Raw genomic sequence first — 20,173 nt, 5'->3', positions numbered from 1 at the left:
GTGTTTACTATCATGATTTCACTTCAACTTAATGGTTAGATAATTTCATCCATGCCTGTGGTTTCCACTCCCAAACGTGTTCTAGCCTAGGGTTTTAAGGCTCAGATGGGTTTATCTAATTGCCTAGGATTTTGTTTCCTCCTGAATGACCTCCGTTCTAAAATCTGTTCTTACCTCAGTAAATGACAATTTTACATGCAGCCCATTACTCACGCCACACACAAAAACCCGTACCACTCTAGACAACTTACTTCCTACCTCCAGTCATTCATCAAATCTTACTGATGGTACGTTTACATAGCTTCCTTCCCCAATCCCCCCTACCTTCGCTGTCTGTCCTCTTATGAAGCCTCCCTCTAATCCGTTTCTCATGCTACAAGTTGAGCGCATTCTAAAATGCAGATTTTGTCACTCCCCTGCAATTGCTTTACATTCTTCAATGGCGGGACTGCCTGGGTGGCTCAACCGTTTTGAGTGTCTGCCTTGGGCTCAGGGCGTGACCCCAGAGTCCCGGGATGAGTCCCGCATCGGGGTCCTCACAGGGAGCCTGCTTCTCCCTTTGCGTGTGTCTCTGCCTGTGTGTGTGTCTCATGAATAAATAAATCTTAAAAAAAAACCAAAAAAACAAAAAAACCCTTCAATGGCATCTCTTCCTGAAAAAGTCTAAGTCCTTTGATCCGGCCTCTGCCCACCTTCCCAAGCCTTATTCTCTTTATTAAAAAAAAAAAAAAAAAAAAAAAAAGGCCTTATTTATTTGAGAACGAGTGAGCAAGGGCATACAAGCAGGGGAGAGCCCAGAGGAGCAGGGAGCCCAGTGTAGGACTCGATCCCAGGATCTCAGAATCATGACCTGAGCCAATTGGGTCACCCAGGTGCCCCTCTTGCTGCTCTTTTAGTCGTCTCTGGCCTACAGACATTCCAGGCACCTGTACCTCACTGGGCCCTACCATGGATAGCTACTCTCTAGACCATTCTGCTTTCACTGAGATAGGAGTTCACTTGACTTACGGAGTTAGAAGTGACAGACATCAAAATAAAAATTTCTGAAATAGGCTTGAAAACACCCAGGTTGCAGAGTGGTCCACTTTGAATTCTGAATCTAGTGACTAAGAGGTATAAAGTATGTGAAGATGAGGGTTAGAGGGAGGAACAGGAACCTGCAGGGAATTGAAGGGCTGTTGGCAGAGAATTAAAGCACAAAGGAGGGAACATTTCCAGATGGGGTGGGTGGCGCTATCAAGGATAGCAGGAAGGGCTACGTGAGTAAGAGTTTAAAAAAAAAAAAAAAAAAAAAAAAGCCAGAGGTTGATATGAAAATAAAAGGGCAGTCCCAGTACGGAGATGGCCTTGGCAACAGGTAGGGGAGGGGCACCCGGTACATCCCCATTTGCTAGCCTCACACCTTGCAGTACTTCACCATGGAGAAGGCAGCTCTGATCACTGTATATATAAAAAGTCGTGTGTAAGCTACGACCAGCTAAACTTCTACACAAAGACCACCTTTGGGCTTTGGGGTTCTTTACGAAGTATCCTAAGCTCCTCTTATTTGAAGTCACCTGGCCTGCTCCAAACAGGAGTAATAACCCTACCCTAGTTCCACAAGTGTCACTGCACCTTCTCCCCGTTACTACAGCTTTGACCCACTCCTAACACAACCCCTCTGTAGTTGTGATTTATCTGGACTTCAGCCCTCTGTTACGATCACGTCCCCCATTATTAAGACCAACCGTATTCTGCAGGAAGGCGGCACACAGTGATGCCCGTCCAAAGGAGAACGAGGTTACTATTCACCCTTTCAGGTGTGCTGATTGGCCTTTCTGCACCATCCTTCCGAGGCTTTGAAACCTTAATGGCAGCAGGGAAATGGACTGGATTCTCATCTATTTTACTTTTTAAGCAACTGTAACTGTTTTTTGAACACTGTGACTCAGCAGTAATGCGGAGTTCAGGACTTAATTAAGCACAATATATCACAACTTCTAAAGTGCGAACTTCTAAGACAGGACACGACTGCTTAATGCAGAATACTGCAGGGGGCCTGGGTGGCTCAGCCGGTTAAGTGTCCAACTCTTGGCTTCAGCTCCGTTCGTGATCTCGGGGCTGTGGGTCTGAGCCTGGCATCCAGCTCCGGGCTCGGTGGCTCAGTGGAGTCTACTTGAGATCCTCCCCTCCTCCTGCCCCTCCTGCTCGTGCTCTCTTTCAGTCTCTCAAATAAATGCATCTCAAAAACAAACAAAAAAACCCTCCATATCAAAAACAAAACAACTATAAATAGGCTGTAAACCAACAGTTGTCTTCTCCCAAGATGTTTCTCCCCATCCCGTTGTAATGTTTAACTTTGAGAAAATGTCTATTTTAGAAGGCTTTCCTTAATGAAGTGATACCATCGCTGTCATAACAGGTGAAATACTGCTTATCTGCAAATTATTTCCGAGTTACTGTAGCACATTAATTAGTTCACTGTAACACAATGGTAATGTTGCTGCCCATTAGAACCACCCGGAAAGAATTACCAATCCTGTTGCCCAGGTCACACTCCATACTAATTAAATTACAGTGTGTGGGAGTGGGAGCCAGGCAGCAGGATTTTAAAAATATCTCTAGGAAACTTCATTGTTGCCCTCAAGTTTGGGAACCACACTGCCATCCAGATACAATCAAGGAAAGCTTTATGTTCAAGGATCTGTGTCCTAACCTAAGCTTTTCTAAAATGTTCAGTGGAAAAAGGTAGTTTGAGATACATCTATTAAGTATTACAAGGAGTTTTTGAAAAGCCTACGAACTGTAGATTTCATCAATTCTTAGGCCTTTATCTCCTATTTAACATCTCTGTAATTACAATGAAATAGTCTTACACAACAGTACACCGTGCGAAGGTGCCTCGCCCCTTTAACAAATTATTTTGGGAAGCCATACTAATGCCAACAACGTTACCATTGTTCAGAAATACTTTTGAATTGCTTCCTGGAGCAGTGCCTAAAACTTAAAACATAAATAACAGAGGCAAGTTCTCTGCTGAGGAAGATTTTAGTTTTAGAAATAGCCAGATCACTTGAGGTTAAGAAACTGATGTGAATCAAGCTAGGTGATGATGCCCTATGTGGCTATTAAATTCACACTGGTTTTGAGACCTTCATCAAACTGGATACGGAAGCAGTTCCACAAAATTGCAAAGATATTTTTGAGCAGTGGCAAATCTTGTTGAAGTGCCTCAGTTTAATGTTTCAAAAACCCTTAGAGATTTTCTTACCTATTGCCTGTATTTACAATAAACTAAAGTTCAGGAAAAAATGGGACTCCTCGGTCTCAGTTCAGCTGGTCAGTGGCAGACCTAAAAACAGAACTCCCCTGCCTCCCAATTTAGTTTAGGCTTAGCCTCAACCTACATTCCCTCCCATTAAAAAAAAAGGGGGGGGGGGAGGGGGGTTGGGTGGGGTGGGGGCAGAGGTTAGTTTAGGGGTTAAGTCTATCCTATCCTACCACGTCATGATCCTTTCTCACAAACTAAATCTTACAATGCCGCGGAATTTTGCTGTGTGTTCTCTCCAGGTGTACCAATCTGTGGGAACCACAATGAGAAGTCCGACACAGTCCTTGAGTGGTGCTTCTCCATATTAGAGAGAAGGCTCCGTAATCCTACGCTGCCATTCTTGTACACAATTTGTCTCCATCTAGAGGCCTCAAACTGTTTAACTTAGCAAGATACTTTATACTCTGCTTTATTTCCAAAAGAATTTCATCACCTAAGAATAAGTGAAAGTCAAAATGATAAAAAAGGTAAAAGTAGGCAAAGAAAAAAGAATGGCAAAAAGATGAAAGCATTACAGATCGCATACGGTAACACAACATTGTAAAATATTACCGAGTAATTAAGATTCAGCTGTAGGGTCTGGCTTTGAAGGTCTTGGAAGACAAAGCAAAAGAGACGTTCGTTGATCAGTAATGAGAATCATATGATCCAGTTTACCAGCAACAAAGCTTTTCCTGGTCTTCTGTCAAGAGGACTGGCTGTGTCCGCACGTCTAACCTCAGGTGAGTGTTTTCTTAGACCTGAACTTCCCACAGAAATCCAGGAGGCAAGGGCCTGGAATTTTGAATATTCTGTTTCAAGGCACTATTTTTTACTTTACAAATCAAAGTAGGGTTGGCAACCTCTCATGGGATTAAAGAACCAGATCACCTACAACCTCATGTATGCACAAGTAGGAAAAAAAGTGTCTTGCCATTCTATCAGCTCCTCACCTACTTGGGGCTTAATTTTCTTAACCCTGTTATTTCTCCATTTTCAAACTAAAAGATGATGATTTGTGGAATAGTAAGAGTGGGCTGCTAGAACACCCATGGTATTTATCAGGTACAATGCCCTTCCCTGTCTTGCTCTGAACTTTTGAAGTGAAGTTCAGGGATCCTGTGTATATTTTACACGAGAGTTTGCAATATTATTTTACAAACATCTCACAAAGCTATGGGGTTGGCCGGGCAGGTGTGACGCAATAGTCTGTGGATGAGAAAACGGGAGGCCCTAGAGAGATGGAGCCCAGTTCTAGGCCATACTGGGCCGAGCTGTCCTCACCTAGAACCGGGGCCCTTCTCCCTGATGTTGCTTGTTTTCCTCTCCCCTGGATTTAGAAGCCCAAGCGCCAGCCCTCTACCATTCTGGTATCTCTCTCCTCTAGATGGAAGCTTGCCTGTGCCATATTTTTATACATGGCATTAAAAAAAGCTCTTTCTGCAAGTACATTCGTTTTTTTGGATGCCTTTCCTTTTCTAAAATTGAGATCAATTACGATTATGAGCATGTGTTTTTATCCCTTCTCAGAATTTATATCTTGGATATAAACTTCCTCAAGCCTAAAACACATTATCTAATTATATGCAACATTCCCTTCACTATCGTAAAATCTTGGATGTTTTAAAAAATGGCTCAGATACAGAGTATCTACATCAATTTCTTCTTCTAGTTTGAAACACTTCCTAGAGTAACTGTTCTTGCTTCTTTCTAAAAAGCTACCAAAGTAAGCAAACAGGGCAGCCCAGGTGCCTCAGCAGTTCAGTGCCGCCGCCTTCAGTCCAGGGCATGACCCCGGGGTCCTGGGATCAAGTCCCATTTCGGGCTCCCTGCATGGAGCCCGCTTCTCCCTCTGCCTGTGTCTCTGCCTCTCTCTCTCTCTCTCTCTGGGTCTCTCATGAATAAATAAATAAAATCTTAAAAAAAAAAAAAAAAAAAAGAAACCAAAGTATGCAAACAGTATTAGATGTTCTACTTTTGAACTACCTTCATCAGAGGAACTGAGATCTGCTCTGGCAGCCACGAGCTGGCCTCTGGATCTTGCTTCTATACTGTAGTGCACATGTACTACAAAATACTTGCTTCAGGTGTCTGGTCATTTCTCACTGAACAGATCTCTTCCTCCCCCATGTATCACTTTTCTCTCCAACTGTACTCCCTCAAGGCCAAGGTGGGGGCACGCTGGTGAAGAAAGAAAGAAGCACTCTGAAATCAACACAGACCTGGGTTTGAATACTGGCTATACTACTATTAAACTGGTCAAAATGATTTGATGTTTTACACCTCATTTTAAATTAAGAGTAGGTATAGACAAATTAAAAGAGAGTAGTTGGAAGATTATATGTAAAGCTCTTAGAGCCAAAGGTAGGGAACTCAAAATGTTAGTTACTTCTTACGTAGTATACACCATTATCCTCTGCTTAAATAAATGAAGAGGTCATTGTATTCCTGCCACCTTGTAGAAGGGAATCTACTGAAATACAGCATGGAGGAGGAAAAAATCCATTGCCATTCTCTCTTCAAATCTGCAGTTTACTTTTTAAGACTCTTACTACCATGATTAAAATATTATGTGATAATATAAAAGGAAAAACAATCAAAAAAAGTACAGGCAATGGAATAAGAGAAAGTCATTAAGTGGAACATGCCTAAAAACTTAGAATACAGATGTGTTACTTACCATTCTGCTTCCGGTTACTGCTAGTCCAGAAGGCAAGGGTGTGTCTGTCTACGAAGACTTAAAAGGAAAAATAAAATATGAAGTACAATGCAACACGATTTAATATACTACTAAAAAATTGTTTACTTACACACAAAATGTTCACATAACTCCATTTTAAATAAAGACAAATACAAAAGCAGCAAACAAGCATACTGAAGTGTGTAGCCTCCTGCAATAACTCCAAAGGATCAGTCATAAGGAGAGAGTTCCATCAGAATTTTCCCCCTAGCTCCTTCATTTATAGGCACATTACAATCACATGGCATTTCCAGCTTTTTTGCTCATTAGCATTACTAGCCACCCCTCGTCTAACCCTCAGTCCATAGCCTGTTAATTCATACACTGGTGGACAACATTTGAAATTCAAACATTATTTTGGCTTTCATACTCATCTGGATTTGCTCATCTTACGGCTGTTGTGATTGATAGTTTCTCTTCAGGTTGGTGTATTTTGGGGCACGCAAACAATACCTAATGACCGTATATGAGACCTAATGCCTGTATCAATCAGCTTTTGGTTTCTCAACAGCATATGAGTACCATTCTCATGCTAGGATTTCAACCAAATAACAGTTGGTACGGATGCTCTTCCTGCTTGACATTACAATGTACTGAAAACCTCGTTTGTTTCAAAGGTAGTTCCGATGCAGGATATTTGGGTGAACCATTTTGGGGAATTCCAACCTTGATGCCTAGAGATGTTACATAAGCATAGATGCCTTCAGTGTGCAGCTACAAATCCACCTTTGTCCACTTTAAAAATGAAGGTCTGTGTGTAAATAGTATCCATTACTGTGGGTCACCAGGTTAACAGTATTCAAAGACCATGTGTACTCCCAGGTTCTTTTTGGACTAAAAAGACAAGATATTAAAAGCACTAGCTTTAAAAGACCATTTATTATTCTTAAATATTTACAACTCACAGGTTATCAATTTATCACCAATAGGTTATTTGTTGGGATTTTGTTTGAAAGGGGCTTCACTTGTTATCTTTACCATTTTTATTTCATCGGAACAGAATTCCAGGTTACCTTTCTAAGTTTTTACACTCTTCTAGATGTTTTGGACTAGCCACCTGGCTATCTTAGGAGATTTCAAGGACAGCTTTGTTAATAGGCTTCCTAGTTTCCCATCTCTAAAATGAAGACCCCACTTACTTTCTTAGCTACTGCCACATAGCAGTTCCTAAATAACCTAGTGTGAAAAGCACGTCCAATACAAATAGACATTGAGTGACCTCAAATGTATATACCATAGCATTCTAATGGAAAACTCTTAAGTGCATAACACTGATTCAATAATAATGAAGACTGATTGGCCAAGGAATCTCTTTAAGAAACCCAACAATGGGAACATGGAGGCATAGCAAGGATTACTTATAAAGAAAGTATCAAGGACACCTGATACGTCCACTTATAGAACAAACAAAAAGCCCCGTCAGGCTACATAGTTAGTCCCTTTATATACTACTAGACCCCCAAATAAAAAGATCTTAGAGATTTAAGAAAATCACTATAAATTACTCTATATAACTTATGTTCTGCGTGGTTTTAAAACATTCACAATGCTCTAATTACTTAATCTTACATGAAAATATAAAAAAATAAATATTGCCATGCATACCTTGCTGACATTTTAACAACCACAAATAAATAACCTGAAATGCTGTCTAGAGGAATTGTTCTTGTATACTTGTTAATTATGGAGGGCTCAAGCAAGTCTATCCTTAATCTGAAAAGGCTACAAAACAAACCTAATTTTTAATGCCCTTAAATGATGAAAATGTAACGCTAAGGGAAAGAAAATCCTACAAGCTAAAACTGGAGTGCAAACACCTTTTTTGCTATAGGTTTTAATGGAAAACGTTTGTAGACTAATGGGGATTCCTTCCCAAGGGCATGCTGGAAACATGGAAAATGATGTAAGAGAAACTGGGAATCCTTCCTCAAGCAACTTATCCTATTTCAGTTTCCTGAAACATCCCTGGTTAAGACTGGTGATTAAAGAGACATAGACAAGCATTTATAAAAGTCCATCAGGTTCCTCGTTAAAGCTGAAGTCACACACTAGAGACAGGTGGTCTGAAGGATAATTAAAAGATGGTAGCCGGTTGGGTCCAATCTGTTCTTCTGTGAGCAAATCAAGAGCTGACTTCACACTTAGAGCATGTTTAGAATACCAGATATAATCCAGTGTATGCCGGCACTCCCCTGAGGTCCGGATCTTCCAGGTAGTATACGGAGGTTCTGACTGCCCATCAGCACTAAGCAGCTTGTACGCACTGTTCAGGTTGAGGCTGGAGGAAGCAAAGTGCTTGTAGACCTCCTCTGTTGGCTCTGCATTGAAGTCCCCACAAACAATGAGGGGAATCTTGGCTCCTTGGGTGATGTTCTGCAGGTTCTGGAGAAGGTCACAGCCTTGAGCTGAGCGAAATCGTTCCCAGCCTGTACGTGCTTTTAAGTGAGTGACAGCAATACAGAACTGTCGACTGGACTCCTTGCACTCCAGAGTTTGTGCAATGGCCACCTGATTGGTTTTCAATGTCATGGCCGTCAGCCTAATATTGGCACTATTGACTAACTTGAATCGGTTCTGGAGAAAAAACAAGGCACAGCCATCTGGTCCATTGTTGTGTTCTACATCTAGACAAGGTGACCAGGGCTTTGGGAAAAACGTGCCCTGATAGCCCAATCTACTGAGGAGTGGTTGAAAGGTGTCAAAATAGTGGTCCACCTCTTGGAGACATAATATATCGGGCTGGTAGGCTAGAATTTCTTCTAGGATGAGACATTTCCTTTCTTCCCATTTGAGGGCTTCCACAGGGCATTGTACAAAGTTGTCTTTTCCTTCTCCAAGAGCTGAAATAAAAAAGCCAGTCAGTTGTCACAGGGTACTTAGAAGTCATGGTTCTATAGTAGCTAAGTACCTTCAAGTCTCCTTCGGTTTGACAGGACTCAAGACCCTTAGAATGCTTTCTCTACTTCAGATGCTTTAGGCGATTCTTGTCTGTCTAAACTGTATTAATCTATCAAACTGAGGTGCCTGGGTGGCTCAGTCAGTTAACATCCATCCAGTACCTCTTGATTTTGGCTCAGGTTACAATCTCAGGGTCCTGAGACTAAGCCCTGCGTTGAACCCTGCTCTGCGTGGAGCCTGCTTCAGATTCTCTCTCCCCTTCTGCCCGTCCCCCAGGCTCATGCGTGCACATGTCTGTGCTCGCTCTCTCAAAAAACAAAACAAAACAAAAACAAAAAACAGGGGCGCCTGGGGTGCTCAGCGGTTGAGCATCTGCCTTCAGCCCAGGGCATGATTCTGGATATCCAGGATCGAGTCCCACATCCAGCTCCCTGCATGGAGTCTGTTTCTCCCTCTGCCTGTGTCTCTGCCTTTCTCTCTCTGTCTCTCATGAATAAATAAAATCTTTTTTTAGAAAAAAATTAAAAAAATAAAAAGTAAAAAACCCCCAAAACCAAACAAACAAAAAAAGCTACCAAACTAAATAACCTCTTACTATTCAGATAAGGGAAGCTATTTATTTTCTTTCATATTAAAACTATTTCATGTAACTGTAACCTAGGACATAAGAGCTTAAATTTTAGCCTTAAACAGTGTTCTTTACAGTCCCTGGGATCTAAACCATGTCAGATGAAATAAACATATTTAACTTTATATGCCAATTAAAAAAAAAAAGATTTTATTTTATGTAATCCCTACACAAAACATGGGGCTTGAACTCACAACCCAAGATCGAGTCGCATGCTCTACTGACAGAGTCAGCCAGGTGCCCCATCTATAATTTTAACACTATGTAATGAGCCATATGAACCAATGTGGATGGAACCTATCTTAAATAGGCAGCTTTTCCTACTTATGGACGAACACCTAGGAGGATAAAAAAACAAATCTAAGATGGAAAAGTGGGTATATGCCCTTCTTTAAAAAGCTACCTTGCTTCTTAAAATTTCAACTGCTACATGAAAGGGGGTAATACTACAGAGTTCACTAATACATTTTTTTTTTTAAATTTGGCAGACCTAGGTTGTCCTTTCTACTGTAACAAAGTAACATTTTAACGAATAAAGAACTAAAGCAATGATCTCTTTGGCTTCAAGTTACAGAGACACATACGGGTGGGAATCTGGCTTCCACGCGCACCACCTCACTACCCCCAGAGAGTCCCCCCCATTCCTTGAAGAAAGCTATACATGTTACCCCTTCAGCAGGTTTAGTTTCTCCCTTGCAAGTGCTGTCTTGGTGCTGAGGAATGAGAGAGGCAACAGAAGTTTGAGGCTAATAAACACAAGCTCCTTTAAATACGGACATGCTGGGAAGTAGATACTGTTAGGATAGCCTGCAAACATGGAAGGTAAGGTATAAATCTTGAGTGCAAGATTTATTTGTGCAAACCGGATGGGCTTCTTTCTTACCTTCCCCTTCTGGGAGCTCCTCACGGCTACCCTGAGTCACCCAATCCTCCTACACCTCTACCTGCCCACACCTCTTCCCTCCACATAACACATCAGTGCTCCGGGCACGTACAGAAACGGAAAGGCAGTCATAGCAAACTTAACTGCTCAGGCACAAACGCATCAGACATACCTTGGGCGAGAATGTTCCACTGCATGACTCGAATAGGTGGGTGGCTACTGGGGCAGTCTGTCCTCAGATCCACAAAATCCCTCTGGAACCGGGGAGGTCGAGTGTGCAGGACAGCCCTGCATTCCTCAAGGAGTTCTTTGGGATCAATGGGCTCCAGATGTTCAGAGTCAGGTGATACCAAATATTCTGGGTGCTGGGAGGCAGCACTGCTGTTCAGTGTCTTGGCAAGAGCACTATAGAGTCTGCTCGTACCGTTTCCCATGGAACACACTGTAGAAAAGAAAGGCATAATCATACACTCAGCTCCTTTTTCTGCCCTTCTTCCATTTTCACTCAGCTCAACTAGAAGATAAAATATTTATTGTTCCACAGAAGCCAAAGGAACTCAACTGAGGGCAATGTTGCCAGGTTCATGTATGAAGCATTTCCACAGAAGTGGTGGCTTACAGGGGTTTCCAGGTTCTAGCTTCCTACTAGGGCAGGTTAACTGAAATACTATGTTCATAATGGCCTCTGATTAAGATAAATCTTTTAAGGGAGATATACCTTGATCTTTATGTCCTCTTCCAGTTTAGGATTTCTTTGTAACTTACAGACCCAGTCTTATTACGAAAGCATGGCTTGACAAAAATCCACATTCGTCTTTCTACATGTCTTAATAAAAACTTGAAGGCCAGTTTGTAAAAAGCCAGATGTTAGAAAACCCATGATAATCCTGGAGAAAAGATCAGGTGATAGCAGGCTGCTGCTCTGGCCACCTTATCTATACAGATCCCTCTGTTATGGAAAGTGAAAGCTGGGTTAAATCCATATCCATTTTTTCTTAAATGTTAATTATCCATCAGAGCTCTGGCTTTCTACAGGACTCTGAACATCACTGAGCAATAGAGTCTATAATATCAATTGCCAGATGTTTTAAGAATCCAGAAAAAGGGTTGGAGGTAGAAGGGGTAAGAGAAGGTTGCCCACATTTCCTGGGATCCTGGAAAGAGAAATGATATGGAGAGGAGCAGGATCACACCGAGCTCAGTGCATTTCCTAGTGCTTCACTCTTTATCCTGATAGATTATATATAATTCACTGAGGAGAGGAGAGCACGATCTCCCACTATTTAGCTCGAGGCACCTGGAAGCAAGTGACCGCTCTTTCTGGCTCCTCATTACAGTATAACTTAGGGTCAAGTTTTTACTTGGAATAACCTCCAAGATTCTGTATATGACAAACCGTGGTAGGGAGGAATCTGGATTTCTGTACCACATCCATATCCTTGCCTCTCGAGAGAAACAGTTTTCTCGTAAAATACATAATCTGGCAGGCTGTTGACTGTATCTGAAGCCAGCAGTCAATCATGTTCACTGATAGAGGTCACAAAAGCAAATTCAAATATTTACCACCAAATGTTCTTAAATATCAAGGTCAATAAGCATGCACGCATGCTCTCTGTTGTTTCTTTTCATCAACTCAATGTAGATGTGGTCTTTTTCCCCAGTAAGAATACTAGATTAAGGCAAAGAAACGCATTACACCATTTAAGTGTACGTGCAGCCTCAAGCGAGCCTGTTTGTTCTCTCACACACATACATGCGCAAATGCATGCACACAATTGTTTCCAGTCTGTTTGATTTGAGCATATTAAATTATTTTTAATCAATCTGCTTGCCTATCTGAGTGCATGGGTCCAGAGGAAGAAATTTTCTTCTCAAGTGGTAATACAACTTTGAAAATCTTTCTTCTGTACTTCTAGTTTTTAAGAAAAAAAGAAGTTAATGGTCTTACTGGTTTCTCAAGTGTAGTCTACAGAACAGTAGCACCACCCAAACTGTACACCAAAATGTCACAGGGGCACCAAGGGGCAGGTTACATTTGAAACATATGGCAATGTTTGACATACGTCAGGCTCGAAGCACACTATCGGCCTATTGTGGTAGTTCAGTTAACAGGTTTGCTCCACTCTTTTTGACGTATCTTTGTCAAGCGGAGTTGTGGGGTCGTTATTGTGATAAAAAGCAAGTATGCAAAATTGAACATGAAAAAGACAGTCCAACAGGACTCCAAGGTTTGACAAGTTATGTGAAGCCAGATTAAACCATCTTTGATGTGGATGGAACTGGAGGGTATTATGCTGAGTGAATAAGTCAATTGGAGAAGGACAAACATTATATGGTCTCATTCATTTGGGGAATATAAAAAATAGTGAAAGGGAATAAAGGGGAAAGGAGAAAAAATGAGTGGGAAATATCAGAAAGGGAGACAGAACATGAGAGACTCCTGACTCTGGAAAACAAACTAGGGGTGGGAGAAGGGAGGGTGGGGGTGACTGGGTGACGGGCACTGAGGGGGGCACTTGATGGGATGAACACTGAGTGTTATTCTATATGTTGGCAAATTGAACACCAATAAAAAATAAATTTATAAATATAAACCATTCTGAACCACACTTCCTTCTGAAGTTAGAAAAACCTTCACATAAAGAGCAACATCCATTTCAGCCAATGAAAGCGTACCAGATATACATGCCCAGAAAGCAAATAAAAACTATATCTTAATACAAATGACCTGAAAGTCACTAAGAAAATGACAGGATAGTCTAAGTCAATTAGAAAACTCAAATTAGCAACAAAAGAGAATTAAGTAATAAGAAAATGAGATAGTGGCAAATATTATGTGCCTAATTTAAGCAAAGATCCAGTATATGGGTAATATGAATTCTTGTAGCAGGAAAACCAATGCAAGGAAATGAAACGAATACTTAAAAACTATAAATCAAGAAAGTTGTTAGAATACAAAATTTCAATCATGCAGGGTTGAATTAATTTCTGAAGATATAATTTCAGCATGAAACTGTAGTTAACAACTGTACTGTATTCTTGAAATCTTTTAAGAGAGTAGATCTTAAGTGATTTCAAGACACACACACAGACACAGACGCGGCAACTGTGAAGTTGAAAATGTGTTAATTAGCTCAGTTGAGGTAATCATTTCACAATGCATATGTATACCAAAACATCATGTAGTACATCTTAAATATACTATTTTTATCTGTATTAATTTCAATTAGCTGGAAAAAAAATAAAATGGTTTATTTTTTAATTTTTTTTAATGGTTTAAAAGAAAAAAATTATGTAAGGTTAAAAAAGACAGACACAAAGGTCTTTTATCTAAAAAAAAAAGAAAAGAAAAAAAGAAAAAAAGAACTGGAAAAAAATACTTGAAACTACGTATTGAAAAACACAACACATACCTGAGAATATCAACCCAGAATGACCAACACCAAATGGACTGTAAAGAGAAAAAAAAAATCCCTTGGGCATCCAGGCAGAAACATTAAGTAACTTATAAGGAAAATAAGAGTATCATCAGACTGCAACTGCAATGTTTTATGCCAAGAGAAAACGAAGTTACATATTTTAAATTTATACTCAAACTTTATATGTAAAGCTCCTCCATATGTGGGCAGAGAATTTATATCCAGCATGGAAAATTGACTCCATGAGGCTTTCTTGAGGAAACTATAGAACAGGGCTGACAAACTGTAGCCAGGAGTATTTTTGTACAGTCCTCTAGCTAAGAATGGTTTTAAAGGGTTGTTAAACACACAGACACACATACACACAGTATGGAATAGGATCTCTCCCCTTGCTTGTGCTCTCTCTCTCCCCCATCTCTGTCAAATTTTTTTTTAAAAAGCAAGACTCTGGACCTGTGGGTGGCTCAGTGGTTGAGTGTCTGCCTTTGGCTCAAAGTGTGACCCCGGGGGTCCTGGGATCAAGGCCCTGCAGGGAGCCTGCTTCTCCCTCTGCCTGGGTCTCTGCCTCTCTCTCTCTCTCTCTCTCTCTCTCTGTGTCTCTCATGAGTAAATAAATAAAATCTTTATTAAAAATAAGCCTACAGCTAGTCAGAAAATCAAGTCTAAATGAGGTTAAGAGTACAATATATAACGGCTGTCTAATCCCACAACGAACTTGTGATAACTTATACAACTAAAAGGGGGAAGGGCAGGGACCAGAATAAGGAAAATATATTCAATTTTGTAAATTTTATTAAAAAAATTTAAACTGGGGGTGCCTGATTTAGTTGCAAGAGCATACAGTTCTTCATCTCAGGGTTGTGAGTTCAAGCCCCACGTGAGTATAGAGGTTACTAAAAAAAAAAAAATTTGAAAAACTTAAATTGTAAAGCATTTACAGTAATCATAATTAGTGGCAGGATTTGATTGTTACTGTGACATTGTTGTGTAGATGTGAAACGAAGCAAATGAATATTCTGATTCCATCATTCTCTATTGTCTTTTTTGGGGTTTAGCCTATAAATGCATTTTCAAAACTATTAACTACAACACTCAAGGAGAATACTCTTGGTAAAGACCACCAAACTCTGGTTTGAGACCACCAGCAGATTATTTAAAGTTTGATCATCTATCTTATTTGGCCTCTCAGTCTTCTGGTGGTTTTCAAAAATTAAATCTACCCTCAAAAGACAAAGCTTTGCAGCAAAAAAGATGAACTGTAGCATGGCTAAGTAGTAAGGCCTTGAAAGGGACAGGCATCCACAGACCAATTACCATCCAGTTCTATCGCGGGTTAGCTGTGCACAACTCTCTAGACCTGCTTATAGACCTTTCAAATCAGGGCTTTCTAAAGGATCCTAATTTCCTCAAGATTTTTTGGGAAAACGTATCCAGGTTAGAACAGGTGACGACTTCAAAATAACATGTTATTTGTACTACAGACACATATTTATATTAAGAAAACTTGCATGTACTGTTAAGAATGACTTTTGTTCCTCTATTTGAGACCCAGAATGGACACTTTCATGTGTTAACAGTACAGGTGACTCTGAACAACACAAGTTTGAAGATGTGATCCAATTATATGTGGATTTTTTTATAGTACAGCACTCTAAGTGTATTTCCTCTTCCTTATGATTTTCTTAAAGAGCACTTTCTTTTCTCAAGAATACGGTATATAACACAACATACAAAATATGTGCTAGGGCAGCCCGGGGGCTCGGTAGTTTAGCGCCACCTTCAGCCCAGGGCATGATCCTGGGGACCCGGATCGCGTCCCACATCGGGCTCCCTGCATGGAGCCTGCTTCTCCCTCTGCCTGTGTCCCTGCCTCTCTCTCTGTCTCTCATGAATAAATACATAAAATCTTAAAACAAAGCAAAATATGTGCTAGTCAACTGCTTATGTTCAGCAAGGCTTCTGGTCAACAGAATATTAGTACAGTTTTGGAGGAATCAAATTACATGCAAATTTTTGATCATGCAGGGGTTTGGTTCCCCCACCTTCCTTGTGTTGTTCAACAGTCAATTGTACTTGGGTATGAAATACCTGAAAATAACCTTTAAAAATGTTTTACTAGCATAGACCTTTTGCTGTTATTTCACTGTAGTTTCATTTGCCTGAGAAAGAGGTCATTAGGCTAAATTTCAAATAAGAGACTAGGTGGAGGGGTATTGTTAGGAAGTATTTATTATAGTCCTGTCTCTGCTCCTTAGATCTTATAGGAAACTCAGGAATGGTCCCTAAGGTGGACTGATGCAAATGTGAACATCAATTTATGTAATAACAAAGCGACCCAGCACATGCCTTCTAATACTAAAGTACCTAGGAAGCTGATTAATGAATCAACCTGTTGCAGAGTGAGCCTGAATGAAGAGAGAGCGCCAGATGATCTGAAAGATGTCTCTGCCAGTCCACTCTTCTGCACACTCAAGGGCCCCCTGTGTGTCAGGTTCTGTCCTCATAGTACACTCTGCAATTTAACCACCTCTACCTTTTCCTCTTTCGGGTGTGGTCGGGAGCAAAACTCTAATCTTCGTAATCTAGTCTAATCACACAGTCCTTAGAGACAATTGGCCGGTAGTAAATTAATTTTACAATCTTATTTCCCTATGCTGAGTTTCAGGAAGGGCACTTCAAACCAGTAAGATACATGTTGATCTTTTCTCTCAAGAATTTGGGGAAAGGTTAATACACATGAACTAATGAGAGAAAAACTGAGTGCTTACTATGTGGATGGGCTAGGGTATAATAAGGGTTAAAACAGAATAGGTAACAGTAATCAGAAAAACACTGTAAAAAAATAAGACTTAAAATATGGAACTTTAATTCCTGACTAAGCCATTTACTTGGTCCATCATAGGTCGCCACCATAATTTCTTGCCTCACTCTCCCAAACACACACACAGACACTAGATACCAGACACATTCTGGCCCACTGCAGGTGGATCACTGAAGACTAAAATCTCTGTCCTCACGGAGGTTATACTGTAGTATAAGCTTTAAGACGATGGTCACATGGTGAAAAGTACCATGGAGAAAAATAAAAGAAGAAATAGGGAATGCTGGCGAATGGGGAGTTGTTGATTTACACGGGATGCTCAAGGAGGTCTCACTAAAAGATGGAATTTGAGCAGAGAGACCTGAAGGTGGTAAGGAAATAAATCTGGAAGTCTTAATGGAGATCCAAAGGAAGAACCTTCTGGACAGAAGGAAAAGCAAATGCAAAAGCCCTGAGAAAGGAACATGTTTGGCAAGGTTGATAAACAGGAACATGCTGAAATGATTTACAGAATGAATGAGAGAGGAAGTCAGTGAGATGTAAGGACAGGAGGGCAGATTATAGGGCATTGTAAGTCATTCAATGTACCTGAGCTTTTATCTGAGATGGGAAGCCACAGGAGAACTGTAAGCAGGAATAAGAATCTCATTTACATTTAAAAAAAAAAAATCTCATTGGGGATGCTTGGGGGGCTCAATCTGTTAGGTGACAGACTCCTGATTTTGGCTCAGGTCATGATCTCAGGGTTGTGAGATCAAGCCCCAAGTTGGGCTTCACACTGGGCAGGGAGCCTGCTTAAGATTCTCTTCCTCTGCCCTTCCCCCATGCCTCCTCTCACTATATATTTAAAAAAAAAAAAAAAAACACCTCACTGGCTGATGTATTAAAAATATACTACATTGCAGGAAAATAAGAGGAGACATAGAAAACCCAGTAGAGGATAATTAACAATCATCCAGGTAAAAGACAGTGGTGGCTTAGAGTCGTGATGATAGCCGTTAAAGTGGCTGGATTCTGAATAAATCTAATTTGAGCCATGAAGTTTTAGTGATAACCTGGATGTGGCCTGAGAGAAAACAGTCAAAAAGGTCCCGAAGGTTGCCAGCAGAGCAGCTAGAAAGATGACGCTGCCAGTACCAGCCAGGAAGATTTGATGGTTGGCCAAATAGGAGTTTGGCAATTAGACAGGACTGAGGCTTAGGAGAGAGGAGTACACTGGAAATAAATGGTTGGGAGAAGTCCATGGACACTGGAGACTGAAGTGAGTTGAGAGAAAACACGTCTAAGGGCTGAGCTCTGGGGCAAACTGGGGAAGATGTGGTGAAAATCCGAGGATGACATGCCAGAGAAGCAGAAGAGGAAGGGGAGCATGATCTTCCTGGAAACAAAGTAAACAAAGTGTTTCATCCATGAAGTAGTTACCACCAGTGTCAAACGCTACTGACAGTTCCAGGAAAATGAAGTCTGAGACCATCTGGATTTAGCAGCATGGAAAACTTCAGTGGCTTTAACGAGCAATTTTCAATTTTTGGTGGAGTTGTGGGGAAAAGAGGAGCTAGGACAGAGCAGAGAACCAATCTGAGGAAATTTTGCCCTGAAAGAGTCGAGAGAAATGAGCAGTGGCTAGGGATGGAGGCAAGAGAATTTTTGGAGGCTATTATTATACATGCTTGTTTCCTAATGGTGATACAATAAAGGGAAAATCACAGAAGCAGGAGACTTTGGACCTGATGGGCATGCGGGAGCCCACAAATCCCTCTCCTCCCAAAGCTCTATAAACCTAAGGAGAACTCTCAAAACCAACCATTTCAATGCTCTGAATATGGATCAAAGGCATACAGCAAAAAGGAGCTTTGATATTCATGGGAGCTTCTGGACTTCAGGAAAGAAGAGTATAATCTGCAATACTCCTGCACCAGAGCTAGTCCCCCCAGCCCCTCAAGCTCTATGGGAGTAGTTCAATTAGTGCAGCAAAGAGACTGAATTATCAAGCCCAGGCTCTGATGCTTCACTGGTATGTCTACCAAATATTTAAATAAGAAACGATACCACTCCTTCACAAACTGCCATTTATTGCTTCCCATGAACAGCCCCTCTGGAAGACAGTTTGGCAGTTTTTTTTTTAAATTTTTTTTTTAAGATTTATTTATTTATGATAGACATAGAGAGAGGCAGAGATACAGGCAGAGGGAGAAGCAGGCTCCATGCCGGGAGCCCTATGTGGGACTCGATCCCGGGACTCCAGGATCGTGCCCTAGGCCAAAGGCAGGGGCTAAACCACTGAGCCACCCAAGGATCCCCAAGGTTTTTATAAATTAAATACAAGACTAACCATATGGCCCAGAACTCCTGCCCCTAAGTATTTTACCTACAGTAACCTGAAAACTTATGTTCATGCAAAAAACATATGTACAAAAACGTTAGGAAGCAGTTTTATTAATAACTGCCCCAAACTGGAAGCAACCAAGATGCCCTTCACCATGGAATGGTAAACTACTGCAGCACATCACATGCTAATAATAAAACAGTATCCAGGAATGAAAAGGAATAAATTGTTGATTTGCAAGATTCATGCATGCAACATGGATGAATCTCAAATGTATTTTGTAAATCAAAGAAGCCAGACCCTAAAACTTACATATGATATGGTTTTGTTCATACGACATTCTGGAAAAGGCAAAAACTATATGGATTGGTAGCTGCCAGAGGTTGGGGGGGGGAGGGTGGGGGACAGTGGTGGCTGACTAGGGGAATTTTGAGGGTGACGGAACTGCTCTGTACAGCCCTAGGCTGGGATATACACAACCCCATGCATTCGTCAAAATCCATACAACCATCCATCAAAAAAGAAACTTTAACATGCACAAATTGAAAATACCAATCAGAAGACGGAACAATCAGGCCAGAATGTAGATTTCGACATACGAACCTAACTGTAGTACAAATGTATGGCAATCTTACAAAAGGGATTCAAGTGAAAAAAGAGCTGTGATCTGAGTAATTTCGGGAAACAGCGTTTTAATGGGAAACTACCCAGCTCAAGCCTAAAGGAACTGTACTCCAGTGAGGAAAGTTTCTCACGGGGGTGGCAGGTGTTAACAGCTCCAGAACTGCTTCGCATACACATTGGGGCTGAACAAGGGGCGGACAGTGGAGGGTGGGAACCATATTTCTCACTGAAAGAGGCAAGTTACAGACAAAGGAAATAAGGAAATAATCCAGGATGAATTACGCGGTACTGAGCTAGAGTCAGAAGTCTCAGGATGAATCCACGTTTCACTGACTATACACACAGGTGTACAGATAGAGATAAATTACAGACACGTATATTGTAGGACTCTGGTTTTCCACCTGCTGTCTGCCATTTAGCTATCTCTGCCATCTAGCTGCTTTTTTCCCATGCTACAAACATATATTTTATATCTTCATATGTCCAGAATTATTGTGAGGATAAAATAAAGACAGGACTCTAAAGCATTTTTAAATAAAATATAA

At 40.9% G+C, this 20,173-nt stretch overlaps 1 protein-coding gene across 5 annotated transcripts in view; it reads right to left on the bottom strand.

Annotated features, from left to right (window-relative positions):
- Positions 1-6,889: 6,889 nt before the first annotated feature.
- Positions 6,890-20,173, bottom strand: part of NOCT (nocturnin) — a 28,950-nt gene continuing 15,666 nt past the window's right edge. For 2 of the 5 annotated variants that reach the window (XM_041758755.1, XM_041758754.1), the window contains exons 2-4: positions 13,852-13,889; positions 10,611-10,880; positions 6,890-8,869 (exon numbers count right to left, since the gene is read on the bottom strand). In XM_041758755.1, coding sequence (XP_041614689.1) covers positions 8,034-8,869; positions 10,611-10,872 — 1,098 coding nt within the window. In that variant the 5' untranslated portion in view covers positions 10,873-10,880; positions 13,852-13,889 and the 3' untranslated portion in view covers positions 6,890-8,033. Of the gene's footprint in view, positions 8,870-10,610; positions 10,881-12,270; positions 12,773-13,851; positions 13,890-20,173 lie in introns of those variants that run through there. The other 3 variants (XM_041758753.1, XM_041758757.1, XM_041758756.1) reach the window with 2 other exon arrangements.

This window comes from Vulpes lagopus, chromosome 6, assembly GCF_018345385.1.
Source record: "Vulpes lagopus strain Blue_001 chromosome 6, ASM1834538v1, whole genome shotgun sequence".
NCBI classification, from domain to species: Eukaryota; Metazoa; Chordata; class Mammalia; order Carnivora; family Canidae; genus Vulpes; species Vulpes lagopus.
This window is presented reverse-complemented; position numbering and strand designations above follow the sequence as displayed.